Below are 14,593 nucleotides of genomic sequence, written 5' to 3' on the forward strand. Positions count from 1 at the left end.
ATAATTGTGACGCAACAAAATTATTTACACAGAAAGACGAGCCTGAAGTTAACAACGTTGAGAAGATCGAAGAGAAAAAGGTCGTCAAGGTAAGCGAGGAAAAATCCAAATCATTTTTTTCATCTTTTGTGCAAAAAAAAAATGACACATGGTAAAATTTGGATTGATATTTTCAGAAAAAGGTTGATGAAAAGACCACAGAGGAGAAGAAAGAACCTACCAAGGTAAATTATACATACGGATTCAAGGATGGAAAAATAAAACTGACGACTTTACAGAAAAAGAAAATAAACATACTTAATTCTGTTTTTTTTTCTTTTAATGCACAGGTAAAGAAGGTCGTGAAGAAAAAAGAACCTGTGGACGAATCAAAGGACACTTCACGTGAGGCTACACCAAAATTGGAAAAAACTACTGGAACCAGGAAGCAGTCAATCAGCAGGGTAATCAACTGATAAATTCAATTTGTTAAATTAATTCAATTCACTGATTTATGTTAATTTTATTAATTCTCATGCATATTATATTCGTGAAATTTTCATCAGGTCGAAGAACTTCGCACAGAAAGTCGTCGAAGTTCTCTTGTTACGACCGAAGAAGAGGTAAGGAACTGTTTAAATTCTTAAATCGAAGAGTACACGCAATTTCTAGCCTTATTTTTTTAATTTCTGCTTTTAAATCAAACTCGTGTTTTCGTCGATGTGTAATTTTTTTTCCTCATTACAGATTACAAGAGATGGCAGCAAGACACCGGAACGTCGTTTCTCTACACAAAAGGTATGTTACGCAACATTATACGTGAAAGAAAAAGAATCGTTAATCAAGTTAAAGGACTGTTACTGAATTTAACCGTTTGGGTATTGATCAGGTTGAAGAGGAAACGAAATCCGAGAGCCGTCGTTCGTCTACGGTAGACAAAAAGACGATTGGCGTAAAGGTGAGTTTTATCTTTTTGAGAACAAAAAATTTAACAAAATAAACACCACGATTCTTAGTTTGAAATTAGGATATGGCTTCGAAGTATATGAAATTTGAAGAAATATTTCTTTAATGCAAATTCATAATCAACTATGAACACCTTCGTATTAATAGGAAAAGGTTCGACTGCGCATGCGCGAGTTTTTTCGGGCTTTCATGCAGGTTAGCCACCTTAAGGTTCAGCTATCAAACTTGGCTTACGGAGGTTATGCAGGCGATGTGAATTTTTTTCAGGCTAACCATATCTTAAGTGGTTGATGTAGTGATTCGGAAAAACTTGGTGAACTTTTATTTTCAACTGTCTGATGAGTGATAACCGCTACGAGTTGTCACAACAAAATAATTTCAACTCACCACTTGACGCGGGATAGTTTGACGTCTCACGCTTCGTTTCGAGTTAAGTTGGCACCACTGCCTTGCATACGAAAATATAGTGGCGGTGCGACCTCGCTGACGAATAGAATTGCATTGCTTTGCGCATGCGCAGTCGGTCGCTGAGCCTGTTAAGTTTCACCGATTCTTGTCGATTTAATACGTGTTGTAACAAACACAGAGCACACTCAACAACACACTACACCATACAGTCATACTCACATATCCTTAGGTCGAGGAGCCTAAGAAAAAAGTCGACGAGGCAAAACCCGCGCCCAAAGAAGAAGTTAAACCAAAAACAACCCCTGCTACTAAACTTGAACCCAAGGTTGATCCTAAGGTTGAGCCTAAGGTTGAGCCTAAGGTTGAGCCTAAGGCAGAAGCCGGGCCAAAAACCGTCCCCAAAGATGCAGAAAAGCCGAAATCAACTCTCGGTGTTAAAGTTGAACCCAAGGTTGAGGAAAAGCCGAAATCAACTCTCGGCGTTAAAGCCGAACCCAAAATTGAGCCCAAAGCTGAACTTAAGGTCGAGTCAGTACCGAAACCTGCCGATGAACCCAAGCCAAAAACAACTCTGGGTGTTACACCCGATGAAAAGGTAGAGAGACGGTGTAAAGCGTACAACGAAATTTGTACCTTTCCGAAATTTCGATATTTTCTTTTTATTTTTTTAATCTTCTTCTTTTTTTAACTCGCATATATTTTCGCATCTCTCATTTCCTTATCTTTATTTCGACGTCACTCGGTCATTGAAATTGGCTCTTTGTTTTGGGTTTCCTCATTTTCTTTTCACCCCCCTTTTTTACTTCTTCAATTTTCTTAAAATACTGTTTTGCTGAATCACAATAACCGTATCATTCTCCACGCTTTTCATTGCGACGATTTATTATCCTCAAAAATTGAATCAGAAAAACGAAACATTACTACAATAAAGCTACCGCTTACTTTTCGCTTTTCATTATTTCTTTCTTGAGTTTCGTCACATCTTCACATTTCTATATCCATATTCTTTGTACCCTAATCTGGCAATCTTCGTCCACGAACAAATAACTCTCGGCACATTGTTATCATTACACTATTCAACACTCACACTTGACACATATTTTTTCACAACTTCTGCATTATCAAATAATATTAGATATATGCAAGTAATATTAGATAATAATCGAGATTTCTCTGTCTGCAGAAAACCGAGCAGGATGCAAAGAAATTGGGCCTGCAAAAAACCGCGACGGTAACTATACAGCTTCATTTTAACAAAAACATTTTTAATTTGCAAAATTGATCCTTATCAAACAATCCATTATAGGGGATTTCAAAATCGATCTAAATTTTGCGAAAGATCAAATAAGCGTTTAGCTTTGGTATTTTTTCGATTTTTTGGGCCAAAAAAACTTGAAGATTTGACGAAAAATGACTTTGTTCTTTTTGGTTACAGCTCGAAGAACAGAAGAAGGGGCTGAACAAGGTCGAGTTGAAGGTAAGCTTTCTGTTTTTTCCATTCGTCTCACGCTCGTTCTGTGTTATATTACAGAAAAATTGCGAAATATGTTCTTATCGGTTTATTTTCTCTTCGTACCGAATGTTTTTTACTTTCATTTTGATCATATATTTAACTTTGCGAAGCTTAGTTACATTTTTTAAACCTTTATTTACAACTAGTCATGTTTATGTTTCAATACATTTTTGTTCTGACTGTACGTCCCATACATCCTTAAAGTATGTTTTTTTTTTAACGATTTTCACCGTGTTTTATATTCTATGCATAAGTTTATAAAACTGAGAGACACAAGAGAGAAAGACAAAAATTGAGATCACGACGGATTGCAAAATAGTATATTGTGCAATAAGGAGGTAAACTCGGTCTTTTCAGGTCGAGTGCAAGTCTGCAATATGAGTCGTAGGTAAGCTCAGCCCGATAAGAACGTTGCCTCCTTGTTGCACGTAATTCTTCACATAACAAGAGTATGTTACACGTTTTTTCGCGAAGCACGATATTGAGGTTAGGGTCGCGTAATGTCAGATTTATTTGCGACAGCGCATGCGCGCAGTACAGAAACGAGACTTTTTCTCTACTCCACGCATGCGCATTTGCAGACTGACTTGGCCGCCACAGAAACGGGTACTTTGTGTACGAAAAACACGCGTGAAGAAACGCGTAAAACATGCTCGCGTTGTACAAAGAGAATTTTGACGTGCAGCTATTGAAAAGTCATATGATCTGAGAGAAGAAAAAAGATATTATACCGTGTATTATAAATTTAAGTATATAGGTGTAATAGCGATATTTATAAATTTATTATTATCGCCGAATGAAACGACGTGATATTATATGTATTTGTATGTATCTGACTTGGTGTGAATATGTAGACAGAGGAAACAAAGCCGGCGGAGGTGAAACCGAAATTTCGCATACCGCCAAAATCAGCGGTTAAAAATGAGTCCTTCATAGGTTTTCAACTTAAACCTGTTAAGCGTGGATCAAAGCCTGATCAAGGTGAAAGTGACACGATTGAGCTCAAGGTATCCCCAGAGGCAGGGGTTATATATTTTATCCTCTATCACTTCTGTGTTGAAAAAAAAAACAAAAAAATAAAAATCAGAGTGAAACAATTATCTCTCTATCTTCTTATGTCAATTAATTATTCTTTACGCGAATATTTAAACATATATCGCGCGCTTTTATATACATATATCTCTCTGCATAATAATAATAATATCAAACAACAAATCGCAATGACAATTTCAATCTTTCGCATTAATCATTAAATACAAGTTTCAATTTCTAATTTATTCGTTACGAATTTTTTGAATTTTTGTAAATCAACGCGAAAACACACTACGTAAGAAATTGAAAACTCCATACTTTGGAATTTGATGATCTAAGATTTTTTCTTGTCAAGCGAATTTTGCTTCAAGCGACCGAAGAATGTGATTTTTTTACTGAGGATTTTGAACCACGATTTTTTGACGCCTTAGGAAATTTTTGATGTGTCTCTTTCTTTTGCGCAATATAAAATATTTTGATCATTCGGTTCAAAATTGCTAAGCTGGATGAAACACGATTTTTTTTTTCAGAGAACGTCAACAAACAATTTTACTACCGGCGATTTGATAATTTTTTTTTTTTTTCCAATTTTTACGTCTCATTTTCAAAACGCCACGAAACTCGCTGGAAAATTTGATCATGTTTTCCAAATGTTCCAACATTATTTTTACCATATTTTATACATTCTCAATCTACTTCTATACTTTTTTCTTCTCACTACGATTGCTTAACATTTTTTTCCCATCGGCAGAGAATTTTTAATTTTTTTTTTTTATTTGTATATACTTCTACTTTTTCAACCAACACGCATTTATATTATACATATATAATGTATACACCACCTATATTCACACGAACTATTCTGATCTATCCTATTTGTAATTCTGCCAATTCTACGCGCTGATCTCTATACCTTTATACCTATGTACTTTACTCTGTTACTCTATGTCCCATCCATTATTTGTCTTAAATTGTAAATAATGTAAGCAATGAAACAATTATTCTCTCTCGTACTGCATATACACATTTCTATCTCTCTCTCTCTCTCTCTCTCTCTCTCGCTGTTCACCGTTAATTACTCTTCATCCTATTTTCAGCGTAATGTTGTTACTATTCTTACTATTGTTATTATCATTATACTCTTGTGGATAATCTATCATATCTATTCTATTATATATGGCTCTCTATTTCTCACTCTTTATATCTGAATTAATGTTCTGTTCTACGTCTATGCATACTTTATGTGTATATATATATATATATATGTATATATACTATAATGTAATATTTCTTATTCAATCTGTTAAAGCCTGTTATTTCGATACGTAATTATCATGCCGTCTGTATTATACGTAATTACTGATGGCCATCGTATAACTGCTAACAAACTTCGTTTTCATACTTTCGTGTGTCTCTTATTATTCTTCTTTTATACTCTCTAAAGCAGCTATAATTTTATAGCTAAATTTTCTTCTCATCTTCCCTATCAATGAGTGTTGATCTTATGCGCGTTGATTTTAGCTTCAAATTAACATCGTTTGTACATTTCGCTGATTCGAAATATCATGAGAATCAACATTTTTTTTTAAAATAATCATTTCGTCAATTAATTCGAGTTCAATGAATAATTTAAATTTCTTTTCTATCTATTTATATCCAGTTTAATTTTCTTACCATACGTTGACGGATCGTTTTTTGTACAATTTTGATTACGGTTAATACGATTTATTTTCCTTGTATTTTTTCTATTTCAAATTGATTTTATTTTGATTCAGGTTAAAAAAAAAAGAAAGAAATCAGCGTACTAATTTTCTATCGTTCAATACATCGAGGCTAATATAATCGTACAATTGTGCAAATTTAATTTTATTCAGAAAACAGAGAAACCGGAAAAACTCGAGGCGAAAAAAGTCAAGGCTGCCGAAAAATCGAAGGCATCGAGCTACGAGCTGCCCGAAATTCCAGATTACGAAAGAGCTGTTTTGGAAAAACCGCAGGAATTCGACTTTGGCGATCATGTTCCTCGCGATAAAACTAAATTGGACAGACCGGCGAGTCAGGTAAGCTTAAGAAAAATATTGAAACGAAATTTTTGAAAAAAAAAGCTTTTCACAAAGCGAGGAAAAAATAAGACTATACCTACACAATTTTCTAATTTTCAAATTTATTCCCGTACTTAAATATTTCAGCAAGTTTCTCTTAGCTAATTGATACTGAAATTATTTTAAACGTATAAATATTATTGTAATAAGTGATTGATTTAACTTTAAGGACATCTTTTATACCAATAATAATATTTTTCTGTATTTTGCGCGCGCGTTGTTCTATCGAGCAGAAATTGGATACGAAGGTAAGCCGAATAGTTGAGGATTTTATATCCCAGATCTTCGCTTGGCCGCTTCGTAATTTTGTGTATACTTTGTTGAGTGAAATTGGTGTCGATTTTATGTTCCTTTCATTTTTGAATTTTTTTTTTTTTTATTTTTTTTTTTTTTCATTCTAACGTAACGCTGGGACGAAAACATTTTTCCTCTAATTCGAAATTTTACGTAAAATTTTCTCAACGAGGGAAATACGAGATCGCTTGAGATGCGAAAAGGGTGAAAATAGCGTTAAGCCAAATGGGATGATTCACGGTTTCATGATTCTAGCGAATTATCGCAAGTACCCAAATCCGAAATCGTGCAGTTTGGCAAGGTATGAATAGACCCTAGGAATGTCTATTTCTGATATCCTTAATGTTTCCACTTACGTGACTGATTGCGTTCTATTAAATTTAGCAAGGTTGTCGGTTACGACCAGTCAAAATGAAGATTATTTTTGGGTCGGCATTAACTCGGTAAGCTTAGATCATATTTGTGTCTTCAACCGCGCGGTTCTAAACACACTTTCTGCACCTTTTTCTTCTTCTTATCTCTCCTAGTTTCGCGATACTGAATGTAAGTCCTTACAACAAATTCAACCACTAGACAGCTCGATGAAACACCGTTCGATTTGCAGTCTCAATTTATTTTCCCTTCGATTTAAAAAATTTCAAGTAGCTGATACTTCATCAACAAACGTAATACAATAAATCGGAAACGTAACGACTCCAGTGAATCGAAAAATAATAAACAACCCTATTAATAATCAAGCTTTTGGTTTTTTTTTTTTTTATTATTTTATTATTTTTAATTATTTTGGCAGTGTTTTCATCGAATCCATGATGGATCGAAAATATTTCAACTGATATTGACTAACGTATAGGAATGAATTTCTGCAGTTTTTCGCAATAACACGCTTCCGCACCGTGTGCGTCAGCATCGTCAGCAGTCTGCGCTTAAAGTGAGACGAAAAAAAAAAAAAAAAACGAGATTGTCTGATTGAAATTGTAGCCAAAACTGCCGGAAATCAAAGCACCGGAAGCGCCGAAAATCGAGGTCATCAAAGACTCGACTCCAGACGCGAGCAGGAAAGGCTCCCTGGCACCCGGAAGTGGGACGAACAGTCGTCGAGGTTCGCTCATTCCTCCAGAGGAATTGGGACGTAGAGCCAGTCTTATTATCACTGACGAGGTATGTTACGGAAAGACCGAAAAATTCCTACAGGTATTTGTTTATAGGTGTGAAAAAGTTACGCTGGTAGGCGCGAATTTCATCTTCAAATTTAAAAAAAAAAAAAAAAAACAAAAAAAAAGGCAGGATAAAGGAAAAGTGAAAATAAACAACGGAACGAGATTTATTATACCATAATGAAAGAGCATCCGTCTTCTTTTTCTTTTTATTGATATTTAAAACATGTCAAATCGTACATTACCAACTACCAGCATAACGTATTTCAATACTATTATTACTGTTATCGTTATCACTTTTTTTCATTCAATTTATTACGATTAGTACCCAGCCCCCATAAATTGTGATCGTTTTTTTTTTTTTTTTTTGTTTTTTTTTTTTTTTGAGTTATTACATACCGTAGACTGCAGTGAGCTCGTAAGCGATTGAATATTTTTTATTCACCCGTTAATAATTGTCTTTGTAGAGTATGCGATTTCGACCGTATTTTCGTTGACCCTGTTTTCCATTTGTATTCTGTTCTTTTTTCTTTTTTTTTTTTTTTTTTAATCTTACGTCGTCGTACCCACTCTATAACTTTTGTTATAACGTAGAAAAAAGGTTATAAAGCTGTACCAATAATGAAATAACGACAATAATAATAATAATAATAATAATAACAATGACAATGGTAACAGGATCATACCTTTAAAATATTCGAACCGAAGAAAACAGAAAAGTAAAAAATCAAATCAAGTGAAGTTTAAGGCAAGGTACAGCTTTCACGATCTATCCAAATAGTGTAATAATATATTTGTAATTATCAGTTTGAATGTTAAATATTGTAGAGAGTGGATCGTATAGGTCGTCATGTCCAATTTGTCCAATTTGTCGTAAAAATCGTAGATCCAGCTTCGCCTTGTTATATTTGTCGGTAGAAATTTCTATCCTGCCCCACGTCTGATATCCTGTTTTCAACCCCCCCCCACCTGATCAACCATTTATTACGTCACAGTGTGTAACGTCATTGCTATCCGTGAAAAACAGTATTGTCCGTGTCACGTGACCCAATCCACACGCAGAATATCAAAGAGGTTAGGAAGAACAAAAGCAATGAAAAAACAAGAAATCTTCGACCGTTGAATTTTACAGAGAGACGAAAAATCAATTTCTCTTCAACAAGGCACAAGTGTAAAATAGATTTAAGATTTTCACAGGTTACGTATAATAGGTGTACGCTATAAGCTGAACGCTGAAAAGTTCCGGATGCTGTGCGATGTTCGCTCTCAAGGATATACAATTGGTATACGGATTTATGATTTGTGTTCGTTTCGTTTCGTGTTCTACAAGTTCTTAGAATAATCATTGATTGTGAATATATATATATATTTTTTTTTTTATTTTACATTTCTTTTGTAAAAAGAAACAGTACTGTAGTTTGCACTGACGATGATTCGTCAGTTTGAAGATTTTAACTTAATCCACATATATGTTGTGACGTCATTTGTGCAGTGCCGCAAAACCATTATACGAAACTTTTACCACACCTGTATTGGCCAACCGCATCGTAAAACTTTCACCCCCTAGTGAAATTCAAATATTATACTATTGTATATAAGTTCTAATCGGAGAAATAGCTACACATCATGCGTTTGACGGCATTTAGTGAGCACCAAAGCCGTCGGTTCAATGGTGGCGCTAGTAGTTGATTCGGCCGTCTCAGTTTCGGAAGCGCGGTCCACCTCGTCACTTTGGCTCTCAGTTGCTCGCGACAGATTCTCGATTCAGCGGAAATTCTTACTCCTGCCGTATCGTTGGTGCCGGCACGGTTGAAAATGTTTACATACGTCGGATTTGAGAGAGAAGCCATTCCGAGTTACGCGGAAATAATTCTCGTTCGTGCAGTGTCGTGGTGCCATGTTTGTGTTTACTTTACTCCTCAAACGCGAATCGAACTGCCAATCAATTTTGATCGCATTTTTCCGAATTTCAAGCCGCTTTCGATAGATTGATGTGAAAGTTTCACGATTCGTTGCTGCAGGCAAAGTATTTTCTACATAATCCCGAAAACCCCGAACGCCGCCGCCCCTGTAGACAAAGTATATCCCGATTTAATAATAGTATAACTTCAGTTCTTGTCCAAGTTAACATAGAAAACACACACGCACACTCGTAACACTACACGCTGTGGCTCTGTACATAACCGTTTGGTCCATAGGAGAATAGGAAGCTGCGCCCTGGTGAAGTGGTGGAGGAACGTAAGGTGAGATAACCATAAATTACAGAATCTCAGCTATATTAAATACGTATTCCTTCATCCGTAATATTCTGCAGCTGCCACTCGCTACATAATATTGTCATTGCTCTGCACAGACACGGAAAAAATTGCCCAACAACTGAACGATGAACTTTTCTTCCTTTTCAATGTCTCTAATTAGTTTCAACGAAGAGATTATTTTTGCCTGGAGTAACCTTTTTTCAACCGACTTTATCTCACAGGTTCATCGATCTTTCGGGGTTTTTTATTCCGTTATGCATAATAATATAATCATGATTATTATTTTACATCGACTACTCCAATATCAGCAATACTTAATTTTCTGAATGAATTTCTCTCGTTTGTTTTTCCGATTGGTTAGCATTTTTTAATAATCTATCTAACAGTATATTCCACGCTTTTTTCCCGTATACTTTACACAATGTGTATACAGTATATGATCAATGATTATTTAAACTTTCATTTACCATTTCTTATTTTTAACGAAATAGATGTTTTCGCATTTTACATCATCAATTTTACTTTGCATATAAACGTTTCTCTATCTGTTTAATTTTTCACAAAATTCTATCGTCACTAAATTATACGTTACCGAAAATTACGGACGTTGTATAAGAATAAAAAAAAAGTTTGCTGTTATTGCAGTGCCAATTATATAATACTCTACACTATTTTTATTGATATACTTTCACTATTCGTATTATTATTTCGTCTAATGCAGCTAATGTCTCATTGCATGACGCGTATAAATGGTGAGAGTCCGCGGTGCCAAGTGTAGCAGATTCTTCAATGCTGGTTCATCTAGCAGTTCGATAAATGAGTAATACGAAATAAATTTTTCCCTTTTGACAATGGTTTTTGGCAAAGTTCCACTTGGCACCATAGACAAACACGGTGCCACTTGTCAATGGATGTTATATTTACAACAAATATTGTGTACACGGCTAAACTGTTCGATCGGAAATAATGCCAATTATACAAAACTGTTTCACAGCACAAAAAAAAGCGAAAAAACAAAAAAAAACTTACAAATTTTCTGTAATCGTTTATCGATCGAAGAGAGAAGCCGAAAGTGAAATTTATATAGATATGATAATATGGTCTCGTGCAATGGCGATGGTTATGGTTATGGACTGATATAAAATTATAATGATACTAAGCAGATAATGCCTGAAACATATATGCACCTATACTGCAAATTACACGTTATGCGATTTGCATTAAAAATATAATCACCCAATTTTTCATGCGGGTATATACAATAATAATAATTATTGTCCATGTCCTTGTATGTTACATTGTTAATATTGTACGGTAAATTACATAATAGCGAACCACAGGTATTGATGGTACGTTTACGTAGGTGTTATACTACCTACGTGTTACATAGTTCGTGGCTAAAGGACGAATGATCTAACGCGCATGCGCTAAAATTCTACAACAGAAGCAGTTGTTTTTTCAGGATGACCAACATTTTTGTGGTTACGTACGTCGCGGCGAGCCGTCGTTTGAACATATGACGGTTGGTCAACCTGACTAAGGAACTGCTTTTGTTCTAGAATTTGCAGCGCATGCGCGTTAGATCATTCGACCGTTAGCTACTCACTCTGTATAATGTTTTAAAATCGTAATCTTCACATTACACTATGCACATAACTTTCGTTTCCCAATATCGAAATATCCATCGTGCCGTTATTATATCAAATCATCTGTGACGTCTCTTTATCCCTTCAAATCCAACGATCCGCATCCGTTATATATATACACTTATACAATACCTATTAAAAAAAAAGATAGAAAAAAATGCTTATCATTAATTATACGGTCATTGCAATTTCTAATAATTGCCGAATGAATCGATCACACAGTTGCGGTTAGAAAATTATTCGATTATAGTTCACTTCACCTCGTCGACGGTTGGGTTAAATTATAATTGTCGTCAAAAAAAAAAAAAAACAGAATAAGTTATCGAAATAGGTATGAATACGGAGATGATATCGGCAGGTTATACTAACCGAATAAAAACGAAAAAAGTACGAATCCAAAAAAAACGATACAAAATTTTTTTTTCAAATTTAAAATAAAAAAAAAAAAAAAACAAAAAAAAAAATTTTAAACACACAAATACCATTAAATCACATTCTTTTTACATTGGTGGTTCATCGTTATATCTGATTTGTGCAGGTTGGAAAATTACGTCCAGGCGAGGTGTTAGACGCCAAGGTGAGATTTGTGTTCGCTAACACAAAACTGACCTATATATACATATATATTGAAGAAATATATATATATATATATATATATATAAATAAATATATATATAAATATCATTATTATATTATCATCACTTGCAGTTTGAAAAAAAAGAAAAATGAAAAATCCTTTTTTTTTTGCAATTTATAATTTTCTTACATTGGATTTTCATCATCACTTTTATATTTGTTAATTTTATTTTTTTCACACTATTTATCTACCTATCTCTTATTCACTCTCTTTTATCATCATTCGTCATCATCTTTCTTTTCGCTTCTATAGAATTCATATTAAAAAATGATTATTTATTCTTACCTCCTGCACCAAAACAATTACCAAACTTTTTTTCACTTTGATTGCAATAAAATGACAAATACTCAACATCAGCACGACCGGCGAGTCGATTCTTCTTCTGTGATTTTATTTCCTCGTCAATTTTTGTCAGAATCAATCGATACGAAAATGAAAATGATTTTTTTTCAATTAATTATTATATTATAACATAGTAATAATATAGTAATTATCAACTCATTTTGCAATAAGAATGAAATGAAAATTTTGCGACGGGGAAATATTTCACGCGAAAACGAATCAACGAGACGGTGATATAATTACTTAATTAACAACACAATATATCGGCACACCGTAAAATTATTATATATATACGATTCGCTGCCAATGTCGGATCTATATATAATATAATTATCGGAGTGACTGAGCTGCAGGCTGCAATAATCGGGCTAAGAGCGTTTTTCTCTTCTTTTTCTCTTAATTCGTTTACTTAACCGTAAAGCACATTAAAAAAAAAAACTCACGTTTTATTCTCATACAGCTGGCGTGCATTATGACATTTAAATAAAATATAAAAGCAACGGAAAAAGCAAGCAAAATTCGAGAAAAAAAAAAAAATAAATTAAATAAAAAACAATTTTAAACTTCTACCTCACATACGCAATATATAATATAATCAAGCTTGGCGAATAACGCGATTTTTGCGATTTTGAACATTATTTACCTGTTTGCGCATAAAAATAAATTGCGTTCACAATTATCATACGATTGCTTGAGCAAGGATTAATACGATTTAATGCGAGGATAATAATGATAATGATTTAATAATGGGTAAATTATAATAATAATCCTAAAACTTTTTTTTAGCTGATTGGTTTGGAGCTGCGATTTTTATATACTTATAATCTCTTAGTCTTACGTTCAGGCTATAATTTCTTTCCCCATGATGCAATATGTTACTTGGTCACATTATATACTTTACAATTTATATAATACCTTTATCATTTATCACTATGCAACCTGCGCATATTATTTTTTATTTTTTTGTTTAATTTTCTTTTAGAACTATTATTTCATTCCATTTTTCCATCCTCAGGCACCCCCCCCCCCCCCCCCCCCCGCCATCACCGCCACCGTTACACCGTTTATTATAATTTTTATTACAAATTATTATCTCATCCTTCTTTTTCTCGGATATACAGAATAGGATCGGGCGTCCTGGTGAACTACAGTCCGAAAAACAGGTTAGCTCAAATATACGCGCTCTCTCGGTCAAGTTACTTGTTTATTTTAAAAATATTATATATACAATAACGGTAATATTACGATTCGGTTTTTACCATTGGCGTAACTACTGTCTCTCACTCTCTCTTTCTCTCTCTCTCTCATACCTAAATACATAACAACATTTAACAATCCGTGGATCGAGATTTCGAACAATGCTGTTAAATGAAAATCAAAACATTTCTCATTTTAATTCGATGTCAAGTTTCAATATTTCAATATTAAAATCAAGTCAAATTTGTCCCGTGAACGTGTTTCTTTATTTTTCCTCGATTCTTTTTTTTTTTTTTTTATTCTGTAAACGGTTTTTATTTTTACAGATGTAACTGATCGAACAGCAATCTCGCCGCTATAGTTACGCAATTATATGGTCGAACTTGAATTGAATATTATTAGTTATTGTTTTATAGGTGTACAGAAATATTGACATTATATGTGTATACATGTTATATATTACCTGTATACTCGTGCTCACACTTGTATGTCGACTTGGTAGATATTATACGTTAAAACTGTTTTGACATGACAATTTTTTCATCATTCTATTCCGATTTGAATTATATGTCAATCGTTACCTTGTCTTTTTTTGCGAGAAAAACAAATGATTCAACTATTACACATTTGTAATTTTCTATCGTTCGACATTTTCTTCTTCTTCTTCTTCTTTCTTTGTCTTCTTCGAATTTTGTCATGTCATTGTCAGAATTGTAAATATGTTTTTTTTTTTTTTTTTCTGTCAAGTATAATTGATTTTTCATTTTTTATTTTATTTTTTTTTGTCATTTTTTTCTTGTCAATAATACATTTCACGTATGATACTTTGTTTGTGTACATATTTAATAGAGTGCACATGTGTAGACTTGAGCCTGGAAGAGTCAAAAGAAAAAAAAAAAAAAAAAAGACACCAAAAAAATTCGAAATTAGAATTCAACTATTGTGGATAACACGCTGTTACACGTCATATTTGTACATACCCTATACATATATGTTAGAGCTAGCTGCTGGACGTAGTGAGTAGAAAATTAGTAAGGAACAGTCGTTAATTTTTGTTTTTTTCTT

At 33.7% G+C, this 14,593-nt stretch overlaps 1 protein-coding gene across 15 annotated transcripts in view; it reads left to right on the forward strand.

Moving 5' to 3' along the window:
* The window catches only part of LOC107226829 (twitchin), a 76,786-nt gene that overhangs the window by 21,878 nt on the left and 40,315 nt on the right, over positions 1-14,593 (forward strand). For 4 of the 15 annotated variants that reach the window (XM_046741283.1, XM_046741282.1, XM_046741272.1 and 1 more), the window contains exons 20-33: positions 33-89; positions 177-224; positions 330-443; positions 546-602; positions 727-777; positions 869-937; positions 1,583-1,948; positions 2,537-2,584; positions 2,789-2,830; positions 3,721-3,873; positions 5,773-5,958; positions 6,234-6,248; positions 7,273-7,452; positions 9,647-9,691. In XM_046741283.1, coding sequence (XP_046597239.1) covers positions 33-89; positions 177-224; positions 330-443; positions 546-602; positions 727-777; positions 869-937; positions 1,583-1,948; positions 2,537-2,584; positions 2,789-2,830; positions 3,721-3,873; positions 5,773-5,958; positions 6,234-6,248; positions 7,273-7,452; positions 9,647-9,691 — 1,431 coding nt within the window. Of the gene's footprint in view, positions 1-32; positions 90-176; positions 225-329; positions 444-545; positions 603-726; positions 778-868; positions 938-1,582; positions 1,949-2,536; positions 2,585-2,788; positions 2,831-3,720; positions 3,874-5,772; positions 5,959-6,233; positions 6,249-7,272; positions 7,453-9,646; positions 9,692-11,890; positions 11,930-13,452; positions 13,495-14,593 lie in introns of all 15 variants that reach the window. The other 11 variants (XM_046741285.1, XM_046741273.1, XM_046741278.1 and 8 more) reach the window with 6 other exon arrangements.

The sequence above is a fragment of the Neodiprion lecontei genome, chromosome 5, assembly GCF_021901455.1.
Source record: "Neodiprion lecontei isolate iyNeoLeco1 chromosome 5, iyNeoLeco1.1, whole genome shotgun sequence".
Taxonomy (NCBI): Eukaryota; Metazoa; Arthropoda; class Insecta; order Hymenoptera; family Diprionidae; genus Neodiprion; species Neodiprion lecontei.